The 21,336-nt window shown below is 39.5% G+C and overlaps 1 protein-coding gene across 9 annotated transcripts in view; it reads right to left on the bottom strand.

Annotated features, from left to right (window-relative positions):
• The window catches only part of WDFY3 (WD repeat and FYVE domain containing 3), a 190,970-nt gene that overhangs the window by 80,342 nt on the left and 89,292 nt on the right, over positions 1-21,336 (bottom strand). For 7 of the 9 annotated variants that reach the window (XM_084518372.1, XM_084518373.1, XM_084518366.1 and 4 more), the window contains 6 exons: positions 16,140-16,333; positions 13,521-13,978; positions 11,782-11,865; positions 4,088-4,265; positions 2,839-3,053; positions 1,172-1,284 (listed from right to left, as the gene is read on the bottom strand). In XM_084518372.1, the coding sequence (XP_084374498.1) occupies positions 1,172-1,284; positions 2,839-3,053; positions 4,088-4,265; positions 11,782-11,865; positions 13,521-13,978; positions 16,140-16,333 (1,242 nt within the window). The remainder of the gene's footprint in view (positions 1-1,171; positions 1,285-2,838; positions 3,054-4,087; positions 4,266-11,781; positions 11,866-13,520; positions 13,979-16,139; positions 16,334-21,336) is intronic. The other 2 variants (XM_084518371.1, XM_084518374.1) reach the window with 2 other exon arrangements.

The following is a 21,336-nucleotide window of genomic DNA, read 5'->3' as shown; positions in this document are numbered from 1 at the left end:
TGCTGTATGAGGAATTCTATACGACAGATAGTGACAGGAAACCCCACAAAGGTATAATGAACATTTTCACAGTGCATATGCATCTATGATCTAACAATGCCTATTGAGTATCCTGTCAAAATACATTGTTAATACCTTCTCTCAAAGTTAATTACATGAGTAAAACCAAAGCTGATTTTTTTTTTCCCCAAGGATGGTGTGACTGTGCTTTCCATTAAAATCTTTACCACTCCCTTAAAGTGTAACATGGTTACGACATAATATTAAATATCTAAGTTTTAATACATTAGGGAAGTAAGCATATTGAAAACAAGCAATGAGGGAAAACATAAATATCTGTTACGAAAAAATAGTGAATGGTTAAAAAAGGGAATTGCTGAATTTTAAGTAATTCAGAGTGGATGCCCCCAATCCAACTTCTACCTCTTTTTGAGAAATCATTATGAAATTGAGATTCTGCCATGTTTTTCTTGTTGGGTTACAAAGAAATACGGAGAGTTTAAAACTCATTACTAGTGATGCTAATGATGACCCAAGTTCTAGAGCGTAGCTAAAATCAACACAGTTGTGCTTGCATGTAGCAGTTTCAGTTACTTTATTTGCCACTTTGCTGTACCTGTGAGAGAGGCTACACAGATGTCATGAAATGACGGGCACATAAAAGTATCTGAGAATATTTTTTCTTCTTACTGTTAAATAACTACGATTTCAGCATTTATTAAAGACCTAAAAAGCAATCTACTACCATGGAATCACAGAATCTGCTAAAGCAGGGCAACCTAGTACTTAGCCCAGGAGCACATCCAGGCAGCCTTTGAGTATCTGGAAGGAGTGGAACTCCACAACCTCTCTGGGCAACCTAACTTGTACCAGTGCTCCATCACCTTCCCAGTAAACAAGTACTTCATATTTAATAGTTAACATTCATAAAATCAGAAATTATCATTACCTCACTGTATGTGTATGAAATAAATTACCATGGTCCCTCCATGTTTAATTCTAATCTAACTGTCCTGATGATTTCACATTCACACAAGGCTGGGGCAAAGTGAGGTCCTTCTCCATGTTTATCTATGCTTTTTTTTTTTTTTTTTTTTTTTTAATATATGTAAGTATGCAACAGAGGGATATCATTGATCATTACACAAATTTCCAGTACTTTAGCACTTACTTCTCATTTCCGGTTCAAAACTCAGTGAGCTTGGTTTGTGCACTCGGTACTGCTTCAACAGCTTTTTGTCCCAAGCTCCGCAATTTAAAGGATTTCCCAAGCATAAAAATTCCCTAGGAAAGAGGATTAAAAAATTACAAATTGTATCGTAAAGATTTTAACCCAGAACGGCAACAAACCAAATAAAACACCACTCAAACAAGAAGATGACAATCTCTTGTATTAAATAGATTTTTAACCAAGAAGCTGAATAAAGTAATGAATAATTCCAAGAAACACACTTGATCCATCTGGAACAACTCAAATTTTGAAGACATACTATCAAAAGTTGCCCTTATTTCAATCATTATTTCATTACCATTATTTCAATAGTTGAACAAAGCACCCGATTTCTTGGCAATAAGGCTACTGCATTCTTAGGGGTGAGGATCAGGATGTTCCCTGTTGCATACCCAGCAAGCTGAACTCACCTATAAGTACAGGCCACAGGCTGATGTGAGAAAGCAACCTGTGCATTGGTTAACCCATCTGTCCCATTTTAGGTAGAGGATAGTTTCGCAGCTACCAACATCTGTGTTTATGTATGTCTCTAATGTCTGTATCTACAGTTATCTGTATGATCCATATCTATGGTTTGGGGAAGATGAAGTCCCTGTGATGAGATTAACAACATGCATGCTCACTGCAGTACCACAAAATGCCACTAAAGGGAACAGACAAGTTGTTCTGGCTACAGGTCAGCCACTTAGCAGCCCCCAGGAGATTATAAAATTAAATCCTTCCTTATGCTAGTTGAGATCCAGCAAGCAATTCAAAGTATCATAATGCTGCGTGTGTACTTATCAAATGCTTCCAAATACGCTCACGACAAACTTTTCAAATGTGCTTCTCTAGAAGCAGCACGGATGTAAAAACATCCAGGATGTTTTTAAAATGTTTATACATTTTTTAAAAGATGAACTTTTCAAAGCTATGCATCACTATGCATCATTACAATTTATGCAAATTTTTAACCTAAAGCCACTTCTTTTACTTATTCCTTTGTCTGTTCTCAGAAAATGTTACTTCACAACAGAGTTTGTCCCAAGTAAGGCCAGACAGCACTACCAAAGTTGAAGAGGAGAGCAGCAAGCCCAACTCTTGCTACAAAGGCTTGATTTTTCCAGACATTTCTTCTATAGCAATCCTTTGTTCCCTTCACACAAAGTAAAGGGCCAAATCAAACAGCTAGCCTGAAACTTTTGTTATTTGAGATATTTAACATTGCACAGAATCTAGGAATCAATTCCCTTCTATGGCAGTATCGTTTTACATTCATCACGTTTCCTCTTCCTAACAACCTGGCCAGGAAAAGCATTTTGGATAGCTACTCATTATTTGCAGGAAGGAAAGAATTACAGAAGTTCAGTGCAACCTCTGTGGAAAAAAATAAACATATTTCCCCCCACCACACTCCTCCTTCCCCTGGTGCCCAACATCTTAAGTGGTACACAGCACTTAACAGAAGTGAGATGGTCTATTTAAGAAGATGTAAAACAGGATTCTGTGCCATCACTACCACACAAGGTCATTTATGCTTTCTAACAATCCAAGCAATTTACAGCCAGACAGCCACAATGAAGGCACAAGGACTCAGCTCTGCAGGAGTTCAACGGCATCTTTCTGACCTCAGCACCATTGGCTGCAGGGCCTGGGAAGCCAGTCTTTCAAACATCCTCTGAAGTGGGGGATGCAGAGAATGGTCCTCATCAGCCAGAGCAGCACTGCATCTTTGTAGAAGTCGTGCATGAAGCCCGGCTTCGCACATGACTTGCTGGTTTCGCTCCGTGTGTACAAGAGATTGTAGGATATTGGCCACTGCTAGCTGGAGGTCCAGCGCATGCTGAAAAAAAGGAAAAAGTGTGTTTGAGAGGACACAAACACAGAAGACAAATAGAAGGAAGCCTTTATGCATCATAACTAAAGGAAAACTACCCTTAAGCAATTGATACACAAAATATCCAGTCCTCAGATGCATGTGCATCTTGCAGGAGCGATGAACACTTCCATCATTTTTTGGAAGAGGAAAAAAAAAAAATCAGCGATATGAAGGACTACCACGGCCCTTGTGAAGAAAAAAAAATGGTTACTGATGGTTACTCTAACCTCTACTTTCCCCAAGAGAAGAGAGTCAGTTTAGAAGCTCTGCTTAAAGTGCACTAAATTATTTTTCTGACAGAGAAGCTATTTTTACTAACCTATCAGCATTATTATCCGTAGAAAACAAGGTATACACAACATAACAGCCAAATTAAAACCCTGAATACACAACATCTCCATGCTCATCACCAGTAGAGGACAACATAAAAGGCCTTGTAAATTCTTGTAAACTTTTCGAACTTTTTTTTAATAGAAAGTGTTCTTCAGGGAAGTCATCTCAAATATAAAACATTAAAGCAAGTTTTTTGCTAAAAACTTGCAACAAATCCTTCACATACAAACCACCAGTAGGGGTTTGGGATTGGGAGTTGTACAAAGCAGGTAGTACCATTCAGAGACAGAACTTATTCCAGCTATTTCAAACAGATCGTATGTACCAAGCTGCAATGTCCAACCCCATGTCCTCTGCATACTACACATTAGGGCAAACAGGCACTCATCACAATGCTTGGAAGCATATCTGACAGCCATTTCAGACAGTATTTTTGAACTTATATATCTTTGCCAGGCGTTTGAAAGAAATAAGCGAATCCAAGCTAACGTAAGAAAATTTCTATCAGACCTCTTCCTATATAATCAACTACATAACTTGATAATTCAGTGAAACATATTAGCTTCTTGGCATGAATTAAGTTTACACCACCTCTTTTCTACTTTCTGTAGCCATCCTTTAAACTAGTTTCTCTCAAAGCTGAAGACAGCAGATTTTTTCTCTACCTCTGGGTGTGTAGTTGATCCAACAGAGGCCAGGAGATCCAGCATTGCAAGCATAGCACCAGGGTGGATAACAACTGCGTCAGAGCTTTGCACAGATGTGGAACCTGTCTGGAGTTTCACATCAGGTATGTTTTTCTGAGGGCAAACAGGAGGCGTCGAAACAGAATGATATGTGTGCCTGCAGGACAGAAAAACAAATCACCATTACAACCCCATGTATTACGAGCTTTGCATTTTATTTTATTCTTCAACAGCTGCTGTGAAGTTAGACTGGTACGCAGACATGCCTCTCCTTCTCCTTCCCTCAGGGCAACATCCCAAGCACTTTCTTCTTCTCAAACCCATTGGATGTGTTTCCCCAAAGACAACCCAGAGGACTCTTAATTTACTGCAATCAAGTGTCTTTGAGAGTCATCTGTTCCCTAGGTGCTATACAGCCTAAAGAACATAAAAGTTGCCTAATCTCTTCCTTGTTTCCACTCTACTTGCAGTGGCAGCATGCAGAAGCTACCACCCTTCCTGTTCTCTGGAAGGGATTCAGCTTGCAACATAGTAATCCCCGTTTTCTTTAACAAATACTTATAAAAGACACTAACAAACAATTGTAGGCAGCCTCAAACTAACCTACCGGAACCAAGTTTGTCTGGGTACACACTCCCGCCAGCAGCCCATGTGAAGGCTAAGAGCGTTCCAACAACTGTTACAACAATCTCGTTTTCTATCAATCTTCTATATTGCATACATAGTCCAAGTATTTATCGTATATGCTTATTCCTAAGAAGGAAAACATACATCTTATGCAACAGTTTAACTGAGAATTGATCCGGTAACTCTGTGCACAGACCAAGGTAGGAAATATTAAGTATTGCCTTGGGGGTCGGGTGATCTGGTGTATGGTAAGCCCTTGCACGGGGAAGTGTTGGCACTACATCAGGGGAATCTGGTGTACGGTAATCCTTGCACGGGGAAGTGCTTGGAATACACCAGGGAATCTGGTAAACTCATAGGTGCGCGGTAACGCTTGCACGGGGAAGTGCTTGGCGGTACACCCCCATTTTTCAGAATGTTAGTGTGTGGTACACTGCAGAAGGGAAATTTCTGTAGCAACATACTGGCGATGGCTAGGAAAAATGGGAAATATGAGTTCCAGGGGACAGGGAGATATCCCTGGGGGAGTGCCTACTAATAGTTCTTCCTGAAGAATGAAAAGAAATTGGAAACATAATCCCAAAATTAGAGGGATTGTAAAAGAAAAACAATTAAAAAAAGGTTAAATATTGTGTATCAGTATGGACAAAAGAACCAATTAAGGAAACAGCAGTATTTTGACCAAAATACAGGTCTGATGAAAATTCAGGCTTTAAATTTATGTGTAAACAATAAGATTCCTTTTTCAGAGAAGGAGCCAAGTTATGCTCCCTATAATCCTAATATTGTACCTGTGACAGCAGCAGTCACTCCAGGAAAGGAGACATGGACTGTAATTAACACTGTCCCTAAAGAAGGATCGTACTCTAGGCTCTGGCAAGAATTAGAACAAGGTAGAAGATATATTGAGAATTTTGCCTTCCCTGATATTAACAGTACTAACACTAACTATGTATCCTCTTAGGTGAACTACCCCCCCCTCCTTACCAGCAGAGAGGTTAGGACTTTTAAGAAGGAGAGGAAGTCTTTATTTGAGGACCCCAACAGCCTAGCTGAACAATTAGACCAGTTCCTACGACCTGACATATTATACTCTTGGGGGAGGGAATTATGTCTGTAAGTATGTTGTTTACAGGGAAAGAAATGGGAATGATCAGGAGGAGAGCTGCTATACAAGAATGGGAAAGAGCTCATCCTCCAGGACCAGGGGTAATACCGGCACGGCAGAAATACCCACTTGCCAATCCTGGCTGGAATAATAATAGTGTGCAACACAGAAATTATATAAGAGACTTGGGGTCAGAATGAGAAAGTACTAGGGGATGAGTCCGTATATTCACCTCTGACTGGAAAGACCCTGAAATGGGGGCGGAAGCAACAACATAGGTGGACAATTTTACCTCAGGGGTTTACAGGGCCACCTATCTATTTGGGTAAGTTCTAAAAAAGATTTTGGAGCAATTACAACCTCCCAAGGAGATATTAATGTTACAAATATGTGGATCATTTTCTATTGTCAGGACAGGAGAAAACAGTTGTAAAGGAAGCTACTAACAAGCTATTCAACTTTCTGGGAAAGCAGGGCTTGGGAGTATTGAAAAATAAATTACAATATGGAGAAAGAGAAGTCAGGTATTTAAGGCATCTAATGTCTGAGGGAAAACGAAGAATAAATCCAGAGAGGATTCAGGGAATTGTTGAAAATTAAGAAAGAACTAAAAAGTTTTAAAAGAAAGATTTTTTAAGGAATCAGGAGTCATGAAGTCTGAAGGAAAATGGATACTCCCTGATGGGAGAGAAATGCTGAATAAAGTGATAATGAGGCAAATATTAACTGTTTTACATCAGAAGAGTCATTGGGAGATGCAAGCAATGTGTGATGTTGTGCTAAGAAAGCATGTCTGTGTAGGCATATACACTGTAGTGAAGCACATATGCAGAGGATGTACCATATGTCAAAAGGTAAATAAAAAAAGTCTTCTGTAACCCATCCAGAAGGGGACGGGAGCCAGGGCTTTGACCTTTCCAAAGTATACAGGTAAACTTTACTGACTTACTTGTTTGTCCTAATTGACCATGTGACTGGATGGGTGTAAGCTTTACTGCAAGGGTTAAAGCAGGCCTTAGAGATTGAGTGGGATTTTCACAGCCCCTGGCACCCCTCTTCTTCTGGGAAGGTGGAGCGAATGAACCAGACATTAAAGAAGCAAATAACTAAATTAGTGTTAGAAACCCAACTTCCTTGGGTAAAATGCTTACTCCTACAGGCTCAAACAGCATCAAGAAAGGATATAGGAATTTCACCACATGAGATGCTGTTCAGATTGCCCTATTTGGGCAGAAGGGATGAGATACCACAATTCAAAACAAGAGAGTTTTCTTAAGAACTGTATTCTGGGGTTGTCCTCTTCTTTGTCATCTCTCAGAACCTGTGGGTTGTTGGCTCAAACCCCACCTTTGGGATTCCCCATTCACCACCATCACCCAGGAAACCGGGTCCTGATTCGGACCTGGAACTAGTCAACTCTGGCCTGAATGGGAAGGACAATTACTAACCACTGAAACAGCCGTAAGAACTGTGGAAAAAGGTTGGACTCACTATACTCGAGTGAAGGCATCCATCGACGCTAGTACTTGGGAAGCTGTTCCTACAAAAGACTTGTTGGAAGTTGAAATTGAAGAGAAAAATCTCATAGTGGACTCTGAGCAGGATAAGAGCTTACAATTGTAAACTAACCTTTTATTTTCACAGGTAACTAACGACTGTGACTTGTGATTGAGAGAAAGGACAGACCTATAGCGAATTGCAGTGCTCCCAAGGGGGGGTTGTTACAGTAGTAGTGTACATCTTATTCTTTGTACGGATAATTATTTGGAAATATGTTTGTATATTTATTTGTATATGTATATTTGGAAATATCTTTGTATAGATAATTATTTGGAAACCTAAGGTTTGAAAATCTTTACAGGGAAAAATCGATTACTAATTTTGTTTTTAGTGATTCTAGGCCTCAGAGAAGGCCTCGGTCAATTGGCAACTTGGAAAAGGCATGACCAGATAATAGCAAAAACGGGATGCCCCATCAAAATATGGGTGACTGTGACAGAGGGTTATATACCACAAGCCGTCACGTTTGATGCTTGTGAGGTGTTAGCTTGTGGAGATTTAAATGCCCAACGACAATTGAGCAGAGAGAACAAATAACTGGGAGAAACCCAACAGCCAGATTGAGAATAGATGTACGGAAACAATCCTCTATTGCCATCAGAGAAAGGGAGAAACTCAAGGAGAAAACAGGAGAGAAAACAGGAGGCCCTCTGAAATGTGGCAGTTCAAACATTTGAGATTCAAACAGGGTATGGGGATGTGAATGCCTGGATAGAATGGGTCAAATATACCGTCCAGAGTCTCAACCATAGCTACTGCTATGCTTGTGCCTCGGGATGACTGATTGCCCAGATAGTGCCCTTCCCATGGGGGTGGACCAAAGACTCCCAAGGGATGCGATGTATGACTGCATTGTACTAAGAAAAGACTGCCTGGGGAAATGAGGCCTGTAAGTCTCTCTTTACTGTTTCTTGCATGATAACAATATCATGGTTCCCCCTGTATCCTCCACAGCTATAGGTAACCGTACAGCTTGCCTCTCACGGCAGGGTGAGTGCTACCTGGCATCTGGGAGAATTTGCCTTCTGCTACCAAGGACTTGATGGGAAACTGCTCAAGACTTGAGATCCCCAGGGGAGATCTCTGGTGGTACGGTGGAGGGAAGATCTTACGGTCCACCCTACCATCTGATTGGGAAGGCACTTGTGCACTTGTTCAATTAGCTATACCCTTCACCCTGGCATTTGAAAGAGAAACATCACAAATACCCAGAAGAAGTAAAAGAGGCTTAGGAATATCATTTGATGATAGAGTATACATAGATTCTATTGGGGTACCTAGAGGAGTTCCAGATGAACATAAAACCAGAAATCAAATTTCTGCAGTGTTTGAGTCACTGTTTTGGTGGGTAACAATCAATAAAAATGTGGATTGGATTAATTACATCTATTATAATCAGCAGAGATTCATCAAATATACCAGGGATGCAATGAGACGAATTGCTGAACAACTAGATGCCACCAGCAAAATGGCTTGGGAAAACAGGATATCATTAGATATGATGCTCGCGGAGGAAGGAGGTGTGTGTGTGATACTGAGCAACCATTGTTGCACCTTTACACCCAACAATACTGTCCCAGATGGCTCAGTAACTAGAGCATTGCAAGGGCTTACCACCCTTGCCAGTGAATTGGCAGAAAAAGTAGGCATATTTACATACTTGATTGTAGTTGTTGTAGGAGTTTTGACAGCCATTGGTTGCTGTATTATCCCCTGTGTAAGAGGACTAGTACAGTGGTTAACTGAAACTGCACTATTGAAACAAATGACCATGGAGCTACCACCTTACTCAGATAAGGTGATAATGAGGAGATGGAAAGCAAAGAAAGCAAAAAAGAAGAAATCTACCAAATTACACCTTAGAAAAAGGTTTTGCAAAAATCAACAGTTTATAAAAAAAAAAGAAAAGGGAGGAAATGTGGGAATAGAAATGTTGTTTTTGCAGAGTTACATTGTTTAGAAGGAAGGAATGTGGTACTAAGATATGCTTACAGTGATAAGAAAGCTTAGCAGGCGACCTTGTAAAATGCAGACAACCAGACTCCTTAGGACAATTAGGTGAAAATCATGGTGTCAAGTCAAGTCAGATAAGTGAAGAAACATTACCACTTCAAGCAGTAAAAATGTCAAAAGAAATTTGAAATTTAACAAGCTGGCAACTGAAGGCCATGCATTGTTTGTGAAGCATCAGATAGATTGTGAACCTGGATTACCCACTCAGTGGGGAAACAGAGGAGGGTCCTGCCATCAAAAGGTATATAAACTGTGTTTTGGAACTAGTAGATGCGCTCTCTCCTGCTTGTGGGGCGCCCGCCACTGCAATCGCAAATAAATTACTACTCCACTGAGATCCTTGCCTGAGCCTAAGTTATTGGCTACGGACTGTTTCTCACAATTTATAGCAACAGGTTTAAGAAAAAAAAATTATCTGTACAAATCAATTTTCCCAAGTATTTCTACAAACTCTCTTCCACTAATGTTTCAAATGAACTTTGTGCTTGAAATACCAGGTAGGTAGAAGTAGTCGTGGTTTTCTCTTTGAAACTTAAATGTGATTGTTGTATATGGAGTGGTAATTCGTGTCAAGAAAATGGTTGATATTAATAAAGAAGGGGGAGATTTGGGAGTGTGGCCATGGGGGCTGGAAAGCATCAAAGGCTTTTGCTGTTATACCCCCTGGTGACCTGGACGTGCCTTTTGACCCAGGCCTATTGGCCTTGAAAAGGAGATGAATACGCTCTTCTTCGATCCGGGAAGAATGGGATACATAAGGCCTGAAGGCCGAGTTGCTTGACAACTTAAAGCAAGTCATATCGCTCAAAAGGAATGGAAAATGGAGACTGTTAAGTCATGAAACTTAAAGGATTGTTTGTTGCCTTTTCTGATTGTATAGGCATACTCAGGGTTAGTATGTAAAGCCATGTTCTGTATATTTAGAATGTTTGATGTTCATGTGTGCATGTTGGTGGAACGTAGACTCCCTGTGCAGCAAGTGCTGTTTACTTGCCTTTTATACCTTTTAGAAATATTTGTTTTATAAATATTACAAAATTCAGATTGAGTTGAGACTTCATTTATAACATGATTAAGTAGTGACAAGTTGTTCTGCTCTTCTATTACTCACAGTAAGCACCTTAACCCTTTTCACCTTCTTAATGCTGAGATGGAAATAAGGGCCATTTTTTTTCATGCATCCTAGCAGCGGTACTTGAGCAAAAATCTTCCGACCCACATCTGAACAAGAAAGCTGTTGCTGCTTTACAACATCACCTTGAGAGCCTCAACACAAAATTTACAGGATACAATTCAAAAACCTGCTTGTGTTTAGCAAAGTTCTTCAGTCTAATGAAACCCCACTCCAAGATGCTCTGTAAGAACAAACTTCCATCTACTTCTAAGCATAAATTTTACTTGTACACGTCCTAACCATCACTATCACATCAACCTCATTATATACACTTGGAAATTATAATACAGCAGTACAGGGAGATCCAAATTAAACTCCAAGTCGATACTCCCTATGATTCACAAACAAGCAGATGGTCAAACTGCCTGCCCTTCAACACTGCATACAATGACCTGGAAAGGGGATACCCATCACAACCAGACAATTTGTTTTTCTGTGAGCAATATAGCCAAAAGGTATAACCTAAAAGCAAACATTAATTGTATGTTTTGCACAGCATTTTAAAATTCACTAACTTCCCTATGTAGTTTTCCATGTAAGAAGTACTTTCATAAAAACAGGGAAAACAGTTCAAAAGCATTTCCCTAGGCAGAGAAAAGAACTCAAAATTCTGCCAAACTGTTGATCAAATGTTATCTACCAATACGTCAGCACCAACTGCAAAAAATTCATTTACCCATGCTTATACATTACTCGTATCACCCCGCTAAGGAGGGAAAGGAAGCAGTAGACAAGGTAAAAAGCCCATCTGACTGTTATGAATGAACACCCTAACAAGCCATCAACCTTCTGACTGAAAGTACCTCTTCCTGAAAAAAATTAGTTAGGGGAAAAGAAATCCTGCTCTATTACTTGATAGACTAGCCTTGTCTGAACTTTTTCAAGCTGCTCCTGATAATGTAATTTATATCTCCCTTAGACCACTTCTTATGCAGACCTTGTTCGTTTTCAAACAGGAACTTAGCTCCAAGTGATTCAGGTGTATGGAGATATTTGGATATTTGGATGTCACGTATTGGCATCACTACCTACAATTTGCTATGAAACATACCTTTATGTTTATTTTACCCAGGAAATATAAAAGCAAAAACATACACCTCATAAATAATAGCCACTTAGAGAAAAATGAGAATGAAGAAACAACAGTGAGAAAACAGAACTGAGATCAACTGATCTTAAAAGGTTCAGTACCTTTTCCTGGACAAAGCTGGCGTACCCCAGGGAGAGGGGAGAGAAGTCTCATTTGTCAGGCAAGGAGGGATCTGTTCTGCACGACTACAGACAAAACACACAGGGGTAGGACAGAAAGGTTAGAGAAGAAACCAGAGGCCAAAAGCTTGTTAGTTTTCCACAGCCATCACCAATGAAGTCTTTTCTAGGATCTGTTCTTCAGAAACAACACAGACGACAGAGGACGCTACTGAGCAACATGCACCAGGTGAACACGCGGACATGCAAAAGCATATCCTTGCTGTGTGGCATGACCCTGCAGCACTTGGTCAGTATTCGCAGAGTTTATCAACATGATCACGCTTACAGAACAGAACACTTTTACATCAGACAGCAGAAATGAAGGAAAGTAAAGCGTGAGCGAGTATGATCAATGTGGTTAAGAGGTAAAAGCAACATGAACTTTACAAGAACTGAGCATCAGAAAATTGAAGAAGGGAAAAAGCAGTCAATGAAGATGACAGCAAAAGTAAAAAAGGAAATTAATGATGTAGCTTATGCCCGAGCACTATGGGATTTACTTACCCCATTGAATCCTCATACTCTACTGTTAGCCAGTATTACAATTTACTAAAGCATGTGCAATGCATTCTTAATACACATTTTTCTCCCTCAATCTGAATGTTTTAATGATCTTTCGAAATGAGAATAAGAAATTCATTTCTTTACTTGGTTGGTGATTTCTTTGTTTTGTTTTTGTCACTGTTGTTTTGTCTTTTTTAAACTACAGATGATAATTTGATACTTTGGAAGCAAATTTTGCATAAACAAAACCATTATTTTGGTATGTTACTAGTCACCTACTTGAAGAAAGCCTGACCAACCTGCAGATTTATTAGGATTTCACCATACACATTCACACCTGCCACGCTTGGAAAATCAGATCCTTGGTTTGATTCTAAATTCAATGGCACATCTTTGAGAAAATAGAGTTATGTTCATTAATTAGCTGGGGTGCAGAACCTACATATAAAGCCTATGTCTATATTTTACTTCTTAGTACCTTGTATTTTAAGTAAGAATTACCTTCAGACAAGTAAATCTTAAACACATACTTCAATATGCTTTGTTGTCATTTTTGAATCAACCTAAAAGACATGCATTACTTTTCATTCCTCATGTCAGGTGTCATTAAATTCTACCTGCTTAAATCTAGGACTGTCTCATTTTTAAAACAATCTACGACTTGTCTCATTTTTAAAACAATTTCAGGCTAGGTAGAGCTTTGTAGAACATGCCTATCCATCTAAAACAAAGTAAATTCATCATATTATCCAGTGACTTAGTTTCCAGTCTCATATATTAAAGCAAACAATAAGTTAAGGTGTCACGTTCGACAACCAATTTTTCATTTGGCTTAATAAATGCATAAAGTTCCAGTCGTTTTATATGACAAAGCAACCAAGTAGTCTGCGTATCAACCAACGGGCTGCTTGAAGTCAGCAAATATAATCACAAACTGACATCTGTATTTTAATTGCTACCATAACAAAAACATTCAACATCAGAGGGAATATTGCATACCCTTGAGAACACCAGCAAGCTAAGTCAATATTTGGTCAGATGCAGACACCTTATTCCTCTCACTGGAGTAAAGGAACAAAGAAATAGATTAACATGGGTATATAAAAGCTTGCAATGAAGACATTTGAAGGAAACTACTTAGGGGAATACCAAGGAAAAAACAGCAAAGGTCATACCTGTCAAAAGAATCTGTTGCTACCTTGTAGAGGTAAATAAAAAGTTTGCTGCAGTGTCTTAACATAGGTGAGACAGAATCCAGGGGTATTAGGTCATCCTCCAATAGTCTTTGAAATAGTTGTGTATTTGAAGGAAAGACATTCAATGGGCTTATTTTTCTTGAGTCTGAGAAGCAGCCAAGCAAGCGAACAGCATCTGCCAGTTTTTCATACTGGATCTCTGTTTTGAAGAAATGAGAGTTGGCTGGCTCGTAGCGCATTGCTGCAGTCAATGTGCAGAACACAGTGTGGAGCAGTTCAAACACTTGATTCTGGTTTACTTTCTCCCAGCCATTCTTTGGTGGTGAGCACAAAGATTTTTCCATAGCAACTAGCAGAGACGTGACATACACAAATCCACCAACTTTTCTAAAAACAGTTCTTGTGCGGTGGCTCTCTCTTAGCACAGAGAGTAGGGCCTACAGACAAAAAAAAAAAACAACATCAAAACAAAGAAGAAAAAAAACCCTGCAGCATTACTAATAGCTTGAAAAAAACACAGGAATATTTTCTGTTGAGATACAAGCAAGATTATTAGTATTTGTCAGAATTTGGTAATGTATCAAGTCTCCAGAGATCTTTGTAAAAGTCCATGTAATCAAGAGGTTACAAAACAAAAAGACAAAGATTGGAGGAAGAAGCAAAGCATTATCCCTAATTTAGAAATTAGATAGTAAGGACGTAAATGATCCAGCCAACAAAAAAGGCTTGACTACATCTATAATGGACCCAAAATCACCAAATAATTCTCTGCCTTACCACTAAGAGACTACAGCTGTTAGAGAGGCATCTGCTCTGCCACCATACTTCACAAACAATTTGAAACAAGAGCGGGCAAACTACTGCCTGTAGCTACAAGAAATCAAACCACTTAAAACCTTGGAGAACGCTAACATAGGCTGTAAAAATATATGAAGTAAAAGCACTTGGCTAGGTACTACAGGCACTCAAACACAACACAACAGCAAAGATTTAGCAAAAAAAAAAAAAAAAAAAGCACAAAAATTCTTAGATTTAGCCTCTCTCTACAATGAAACCCATAAATCTTTGAACTGAATGAAACATAGCTTTAAAAGAGCAGTCAATCAAAAATAGCCTGAAATGGAAACAAATATGTAGAAAATGTTACTGGCTGAATGAACACAAGGCCACAGTATGCGTGATTGTAGAATAATAATAATAAAGGTATCACAGGATAATATAAATACCTCTGTGAAACCAGGGTGAATGGGGGCAGGTACAAATCTCACCCAACCAAAACAAGCCAGTTGTCATGGGAAGTTTGACCCACATGTGAATAATGAATACCAAAAAAATCCTTTCTATAAAGGATCACAGACAGTAGAAAGCCATCTCTGGTACAACAAACTAGGCTAGAAAAAAATAAGTCTTCCACGACCCAGTGTTTATTTCTTCAGAGTCATGCTGTTTTGAGGAGTAATGAAACAGACTGTTTTTCACTCCTTTGAGGGCATTATCTAATTTTCCCTGCCAAACCTGGATAATAGTTAGGGACATATCACTGCACATTTTTGGGCTGTCAGTTCCATCACCAAAGCTTCTGAACACAGGACAGACGGCAGGCAAAAACAACAACAGGTCAGACAAAGAGTCAGGAACCTTGACATACTACCTTAAATCCAATGGGAACTGCAGTAATTTTTCTCTGCCTTTAAGTATCATGAATGAGACACACTTAAAAATTAGTGAAGACACTGATATACAAAAAATGTAAAATGACTCATTTTATTACCTTTCCTTTTTCTCTTGCAGAATAATATAAGGCTGCTCCTCAGCTAGAACAACACTGCAGCTCCTTATAACAGAGACGAACCTAAATGTGTGAGTTCTTTCCAGTAAAATTCATTTACCTATTACTACTTGCCATAGTTTTTCTACCCTCACACAATATCATCATGTTAATTTTAAAAATAGCATTAGCTATTTTGAGAAGAAATTGTGGGTCTACATTAGCAACCAAAAAAAAACGTGTAAGAAAGAACAGTCTTCTCTTCCTCCACTCCCAGTCTTCCTTTCCAACGTTTCCACTGTTTTGCTTAAAAGTGTTTTGCTAGTTTTGTTTTTGTTCTCCCCCCCACCCCCATGAATTATCAGTTACCATGATTAACATTTATATTGATTCATACCACATTACATTAGTTCTAAATGTTTAATAACAAAGCAAGTCTGCCTCAAGAAAACACAAGCTAGTGCTGAAAAAACACTTGTGTATTACATGCTTACTTTTTTCCCCATGTATTCTCAATGTATTTAACTGAATAATACCCTGCCAGAGAAGATCATCATAGTCGGAGAACCTCATTTCCTAAGGCTGATTACAAGTGATTAGCACTAAAATCACAAATTCATTCACTAGCTTTAATATCTGTGATTCTGAAAACTGCAATGGACGGATAGAAACCAAAAAATGCATCAAATGTACTCATTTTAACACCATAACTTCAGTAGTTCAACATCATCCATCCAAATCCCCTTCTCAGTGTATTCTTTTTAAAAACAAGTATAAAAAAAGGGAATGAGTGGCTTTGGAGTAAACGTCCTAAGCAATACTTCATTTACCCTCAAGATGTCCGTTTTCAGCTGCAGTTCCATAGGTGGAGCAGAGTGCATCAGTCCCAACAAAGTGCCCATATCATCATCTCCACTAGGTGATAACACCAACTGCTGAATGATCATCAGTGCGTGCTGTCGACACTGGGGATACTTCACAATGTTGTGCACACATCTCGCACCACCAAACTCCCTGAAAATACCTATGCAGATTGGGGGTGGGGATGGGAGTGGTGTAAGGATAGGAGCACAAGCAACAACAACAACAAAAAATACAGTCAGTAACAAATAACAACAAAGAACATGAAAAGCATTTAGTTTTACTTCTTAAATTGATTGACAGGGTTTTAGTCATACAGATTTTTAACAACTTTTACTGCTGTTTGCCTCTCTCAGGCTAAACAAAACAGAACTGCAATGATACTCTTCTTGCAGTGTTTTTCACTAAGGCTGCTGAAAACAAGGGTACAGTTACAGAATCACAGAATTTCTAGGTTGGAAGAGACCTCCAAGATCATCTAGTCCAACCAATGACCTAACACTAACAAGGCCTCCACTAAACCATATCACTAAGATGTACATCTAAACATCTTTTAAAGACCTCCAGGGATGGTGACTCCACCACTTCCCTGGGCAGCCCATTCCAATGCCTAACAACCCTTTCACTAAAGAAGTTCTTCCTAACATCCAACCTAAAACTCCCCAGTGCAACTTTAGCCCATTCCCCCTCGTCCTGTCACCAGGCACATTGGAGAACAGACCAACCCCCACCTCGCTACAGCCTCCTTTAAGGTACCTGTAGAGAGCAATAAGGTCACCCCTGAGCCTCCTTTTTTTTCCCCAGGCCGAACAACCCCAGCTCCCTCAGCCGCTCCTCGTAGGACTTGTTCTCCAGGCCCCTCACAAGCTTCGTTGCTCTTCTCTGGATTCTTTCGAGCACCTCCATGTCCTTCTTGTAGCGAGGGGCCCAAAACTGAACACAGTACTCGAGGTGCATCCTCACCAGAGCCGAGTAAAGTGGGAAAGGCACTTCCCCACCCCTGCTGGCCACACTGCTTATGCAAGCCAGGATGCTGTTGGCCTTCCCAGCCACCTGAGCACACTGTGGGCTCATACTCAGCCGACTATCAACCATCACTCCCAGGTCCTTCTCCGCCAGGCAGCTTTCCAACCACTCATTTCCCAGCCTGTAGCTCTGCTTGGGGTTGTTGCACCCCAGATGCAGGACCTGGCACTTGGTCTTGTTGAACTTCATACAGTTGGCCTCAGCCCAAAACATGGAGGGGGTTCAGCACCCAACCAAACCCCAAGCCCACCATGGTGCCCACCCATCCCTGTTCTAATAACCTCCTCACCGATCCTATCACTTCAACAAACATTATTCTTTTTGTGCTAGAGTTTGAAGACTCACAGACAGAAAGAACATAAAAATGCAACAAAATCTGTATCTTTAAGGAAGACTGTTGGCTATTTTGCTTAAGGATCGTGTTTGTATTACATTGTGTTCATTGCCCAAATATAACTGGGCTTCTGAAAAAGAGCAGCCAAGCTTCAAGCACTGACTGAGCACCAATTCACTTTATCCGTGAGGATTGCAGGACAGTGCAGAAGTTTTCTTCTGCCACGATCCATCTCAAGAGTGATAGAGCTTAAACAAATCATTATTCTCAAGTTTACTGGATATGCAGAAGAACACGTGCAATATTAATTGAAAATCCATTCTGAAAACATAATAAACAAGAAATGGAAATTTTTACAGAACATATAACAGGTATTTAGCACAGCATTAATAGCAAGAGTAGTGGCCTGTGCAATTACTTAAGGTAAGAACAGAGTAAGCCAATGGAACGATGCTACATTATGGCATCAAAAGAGATCATTTTCTTCATAACCGTAAATTACAAAGGCAGTTTAAATTACAAAAATTATTAATGAACTAGTCAAGACATTCACTCTAATTTATATATACCAATTTGCATGATTCGTTTTCAAGTTTTTGCGTCTTGCTTTCTCTTATGTTCTTTGGATGAGATACAGACTTGGACATGGCAGAAGTAGAGACCTCAAACCCCAAGGCAGTGAAGTTGGTGGCACCTCTCCATAGGGCAACTGCAGCATCTCCTGCTGGAGTTATCTTCTGAAGAGACCCCAGGAGTTGGACTTGATGACCCCTAGAGGTCCCTTCCAACCCAGGACTATCTATGATTCACAAATAGCAAGGTAACATTTTGTAATTCCCCCGCTCTCAGTATAGATTTCTGACCACCCTGTGAATCTGTCTGGGTCTGGGGACACCTAAATTCCTCATTTGAATTTCTCTCATTAGTTACTGAATATTCAAGAAACCTTAAGAGACACAAGAGTTTAAAGCCAGAAACTAAGCTTTGAGGCTTTGAGTATGGGATGAAACAGCACAAGGCTCAATAAAGCCTGTTTGTGTGACTGTGTGTGCTGACCTAAAACCTCTGCCAACCTCTGGATACGTTACCACTGTGCTCATGTCCCCATCATACTGCACTAACAACAAACACAACTTTTCTGAGTAATGGTTTCTTACCTCTTTCTCCTGTACAGCTCTATCATACTCCTGAACTTGGAGCCCCTGATCAAAATGTGGCTTTTGAACTCTGTGGTACTTAGAAACAACATCTGTAGTGCCATACCACACCTCTGATGTGTTTCATGCACTTTCTTTCACTTCTCTTGGAGTTGAACTCAGTACTGAGAAGTAGCAAAGAGGAACTGATGTTTGCTTCCAACTTCCCTGGTGAGGTCAGGATGGCTGCTTAACAGCAAAGAGAGACCTGCCACTTATGAATTACAAGGCAGTTTCGGTCCTTCAAAGATGTTATCACATATTTACACCACTTCCTCTCATTCATCTTTAGAAATTAAACTATCCTGTTTTGTTTTTTTTTGTTTTAAACTCTCCTTATGTAGAAGCTCCCATACGTAACCTTCCCTTTGCATCACTCCTTTCTGATTGTTTTCCGATTCTGCCTTTTCTGTCATGGGAAAATCAAGGCTGAGCAATAAATGCAGAAGTGTATAATGGATTCACATGATTCACCTGTCATCTATGCTAATTTCTCTCTGGAACCTTATTATTTCAGCCTAATTAGCCCATTTCTTCAATCACCATTGAAAAGAGTTATAAACTAAAACAACAGTATTGTGTTTTTTTTTCCTCCCCCTTGACAGGATAACTAGTTCAGTGGGTAAAAGGAAAGCAGCCTATGCAATGTATCTCAGCTTTAGGAATGCTTCTAGTAGTGTTATCCACAGCATTCTTACAAACAACCCAACAAAATAGCCTAAATGCAACCATGACAGACTAATAACTAATTGAAACATCAGCTCAGAGTTATGCCTGCTTCTCTGCTATGCCTTTCTGATTTGACAAAGGACAAACCACTGGGGGTTATCTTGAGTGTTGTGAAAAATGCCTTTGCTGACATATTAAAGAGCATACTTATCAAGTGTGTGGACAAAGCCAAGCTTGCAGACGTAAATGTTTGGTGGACAGAATGCCAAAGCCATCTCTAAAAGTGACCTCAAACAACAAGCTTGGCAGAACTTGAAAACAAGTGCAGCAGTGAAATGGCTTAGACATGGTTTCAGAGGATTGCAAACATATTACAAGACAATTAAGTCTAAATATTGCACAGGAAGAAAAATGCAAATTAATACCACAGGATATTAAGAAGGGTGCATATTGCACCTGAGACATAGCAAGAGAATATAAATCATCCAACCTACATGTGACCATTTTAAATATATTAATGATCTGCTGCTGCCCTCCAAGAGCATCAACAATAGGATAGATGACAAAGATTTCAGCTTAACTCAAAACAGAGAATGCATTGTCTGTGAGGAAGAACATCGACAAGTGATAAATCACTAGGACCATTGAGGTAGGAACACTGTATAAAAACCTTCTGGGTAGGTTTTTCAATAGCTACTCCGAAGATCTGCTCAGAATGACCTACACGCAGATGGTCAGCCTCTGCACAGAGCTAGACTATATGAATTCATGCCTTTCCAAAAGCAATATTGCTAATTTTGTTACACTTGGATAACTCATTCAAAATATACCCAGACAGGATTTTCACTCCTCCAGAGTACACTAACATGCAGTTATTGTTCTACTCTGAATCTCAACCACTAACCATATCGGACATGTTGTCACTCAGTTCCTGGACTGCAGCAGACAGAGGAAATGTTTTTCACTTGCTTGCACTGATAACAGTCACTCTCATCCTACCCTAGCAAGATTTCAACTCCTCTGAAGGATTTGAATAATGAGACAGAATTAAGGTATGCAAGCATTTTTACCCATAAAACAAAGAACTATTATCTGCTGGAATTGCATTAGTCAAAAGCTAGAAGAAAGAGCTTTTCATTGCACATGTACTCTCCCATAAAACAGGAAAATTATAAATAAAGATGGGAGGAGAAAAACTGAAAACCTTTTTTTTTCTCCTGTAGGTCACAAATAACAGCTGCTATATTCTGATACGAACTCTAGATTAGCTTGCCAGAGATATAAACAAATCATGGATGGTTTCCTCAGTAAAGTCATTGTACGTTTTAGCATGTTATTTTGTATAGAAGCACATTTTAACTTTTAACTTGATTTCTTGTTTCATTGCTGAAGAAAGACCATAGGATTCAGATTAACACAAATACCTTTTCATACTTCCCTAAAAAAGGAGAGGAAGAGATGAAGCCAATTCTCCCTTGCTTTTTCTTAAAACACAAGACTCTTCCCTAGCACTTCCTTCTTAATCTGGAGCAAAGCCCTCAACTGGTCTATTAGAGCTGCAGAATCCTTCAGCAACCTTAGACTTAATAGCAAGAGACTCATTTTCTTGATGGTTCTTTAAAGTCCCTTAAATCAAATCTGGTCTGTGGATTACAGGTACAGATCGATACCTTCACATAAGCTCTGAGGCACTTGAGAACATCTCCCTGCTCAAACACTCCCTTGAATTAAGAAAGAGCAAACCATCAACTCAATGGGATTTATTTATTTATTTATTTTTTAGCAAGCCACTATGCTTTCAATGACCATCTTGTTGGATTTAATAAACAAAGCATAGCAGACACAATGCACATAACTTGCCAAAGGCAGGAAGCCAAAATCTGTCAGAAGGCTCATGGTAGCACAGAATCTCTTAAAATGTGAAAGACACCAACTAAGGCT

Source organism: Aythya ferina (assembly GCF_964211825.1).
Source record: "Aythya ferina genome assembly, chromosome: 4".
In the NCBI taxonomy this organism is placed as follows: Eukaryota; Metazoa; Chordata; class Aves; order Anseriformes; family Anatidae; genus Aythya; species Aythya ferina.
The sequence above is the reverse complement of the archived record's forward strand: the minus strand, read 5'-3'. Positions and strand labels throughout refer to the sequence as shown.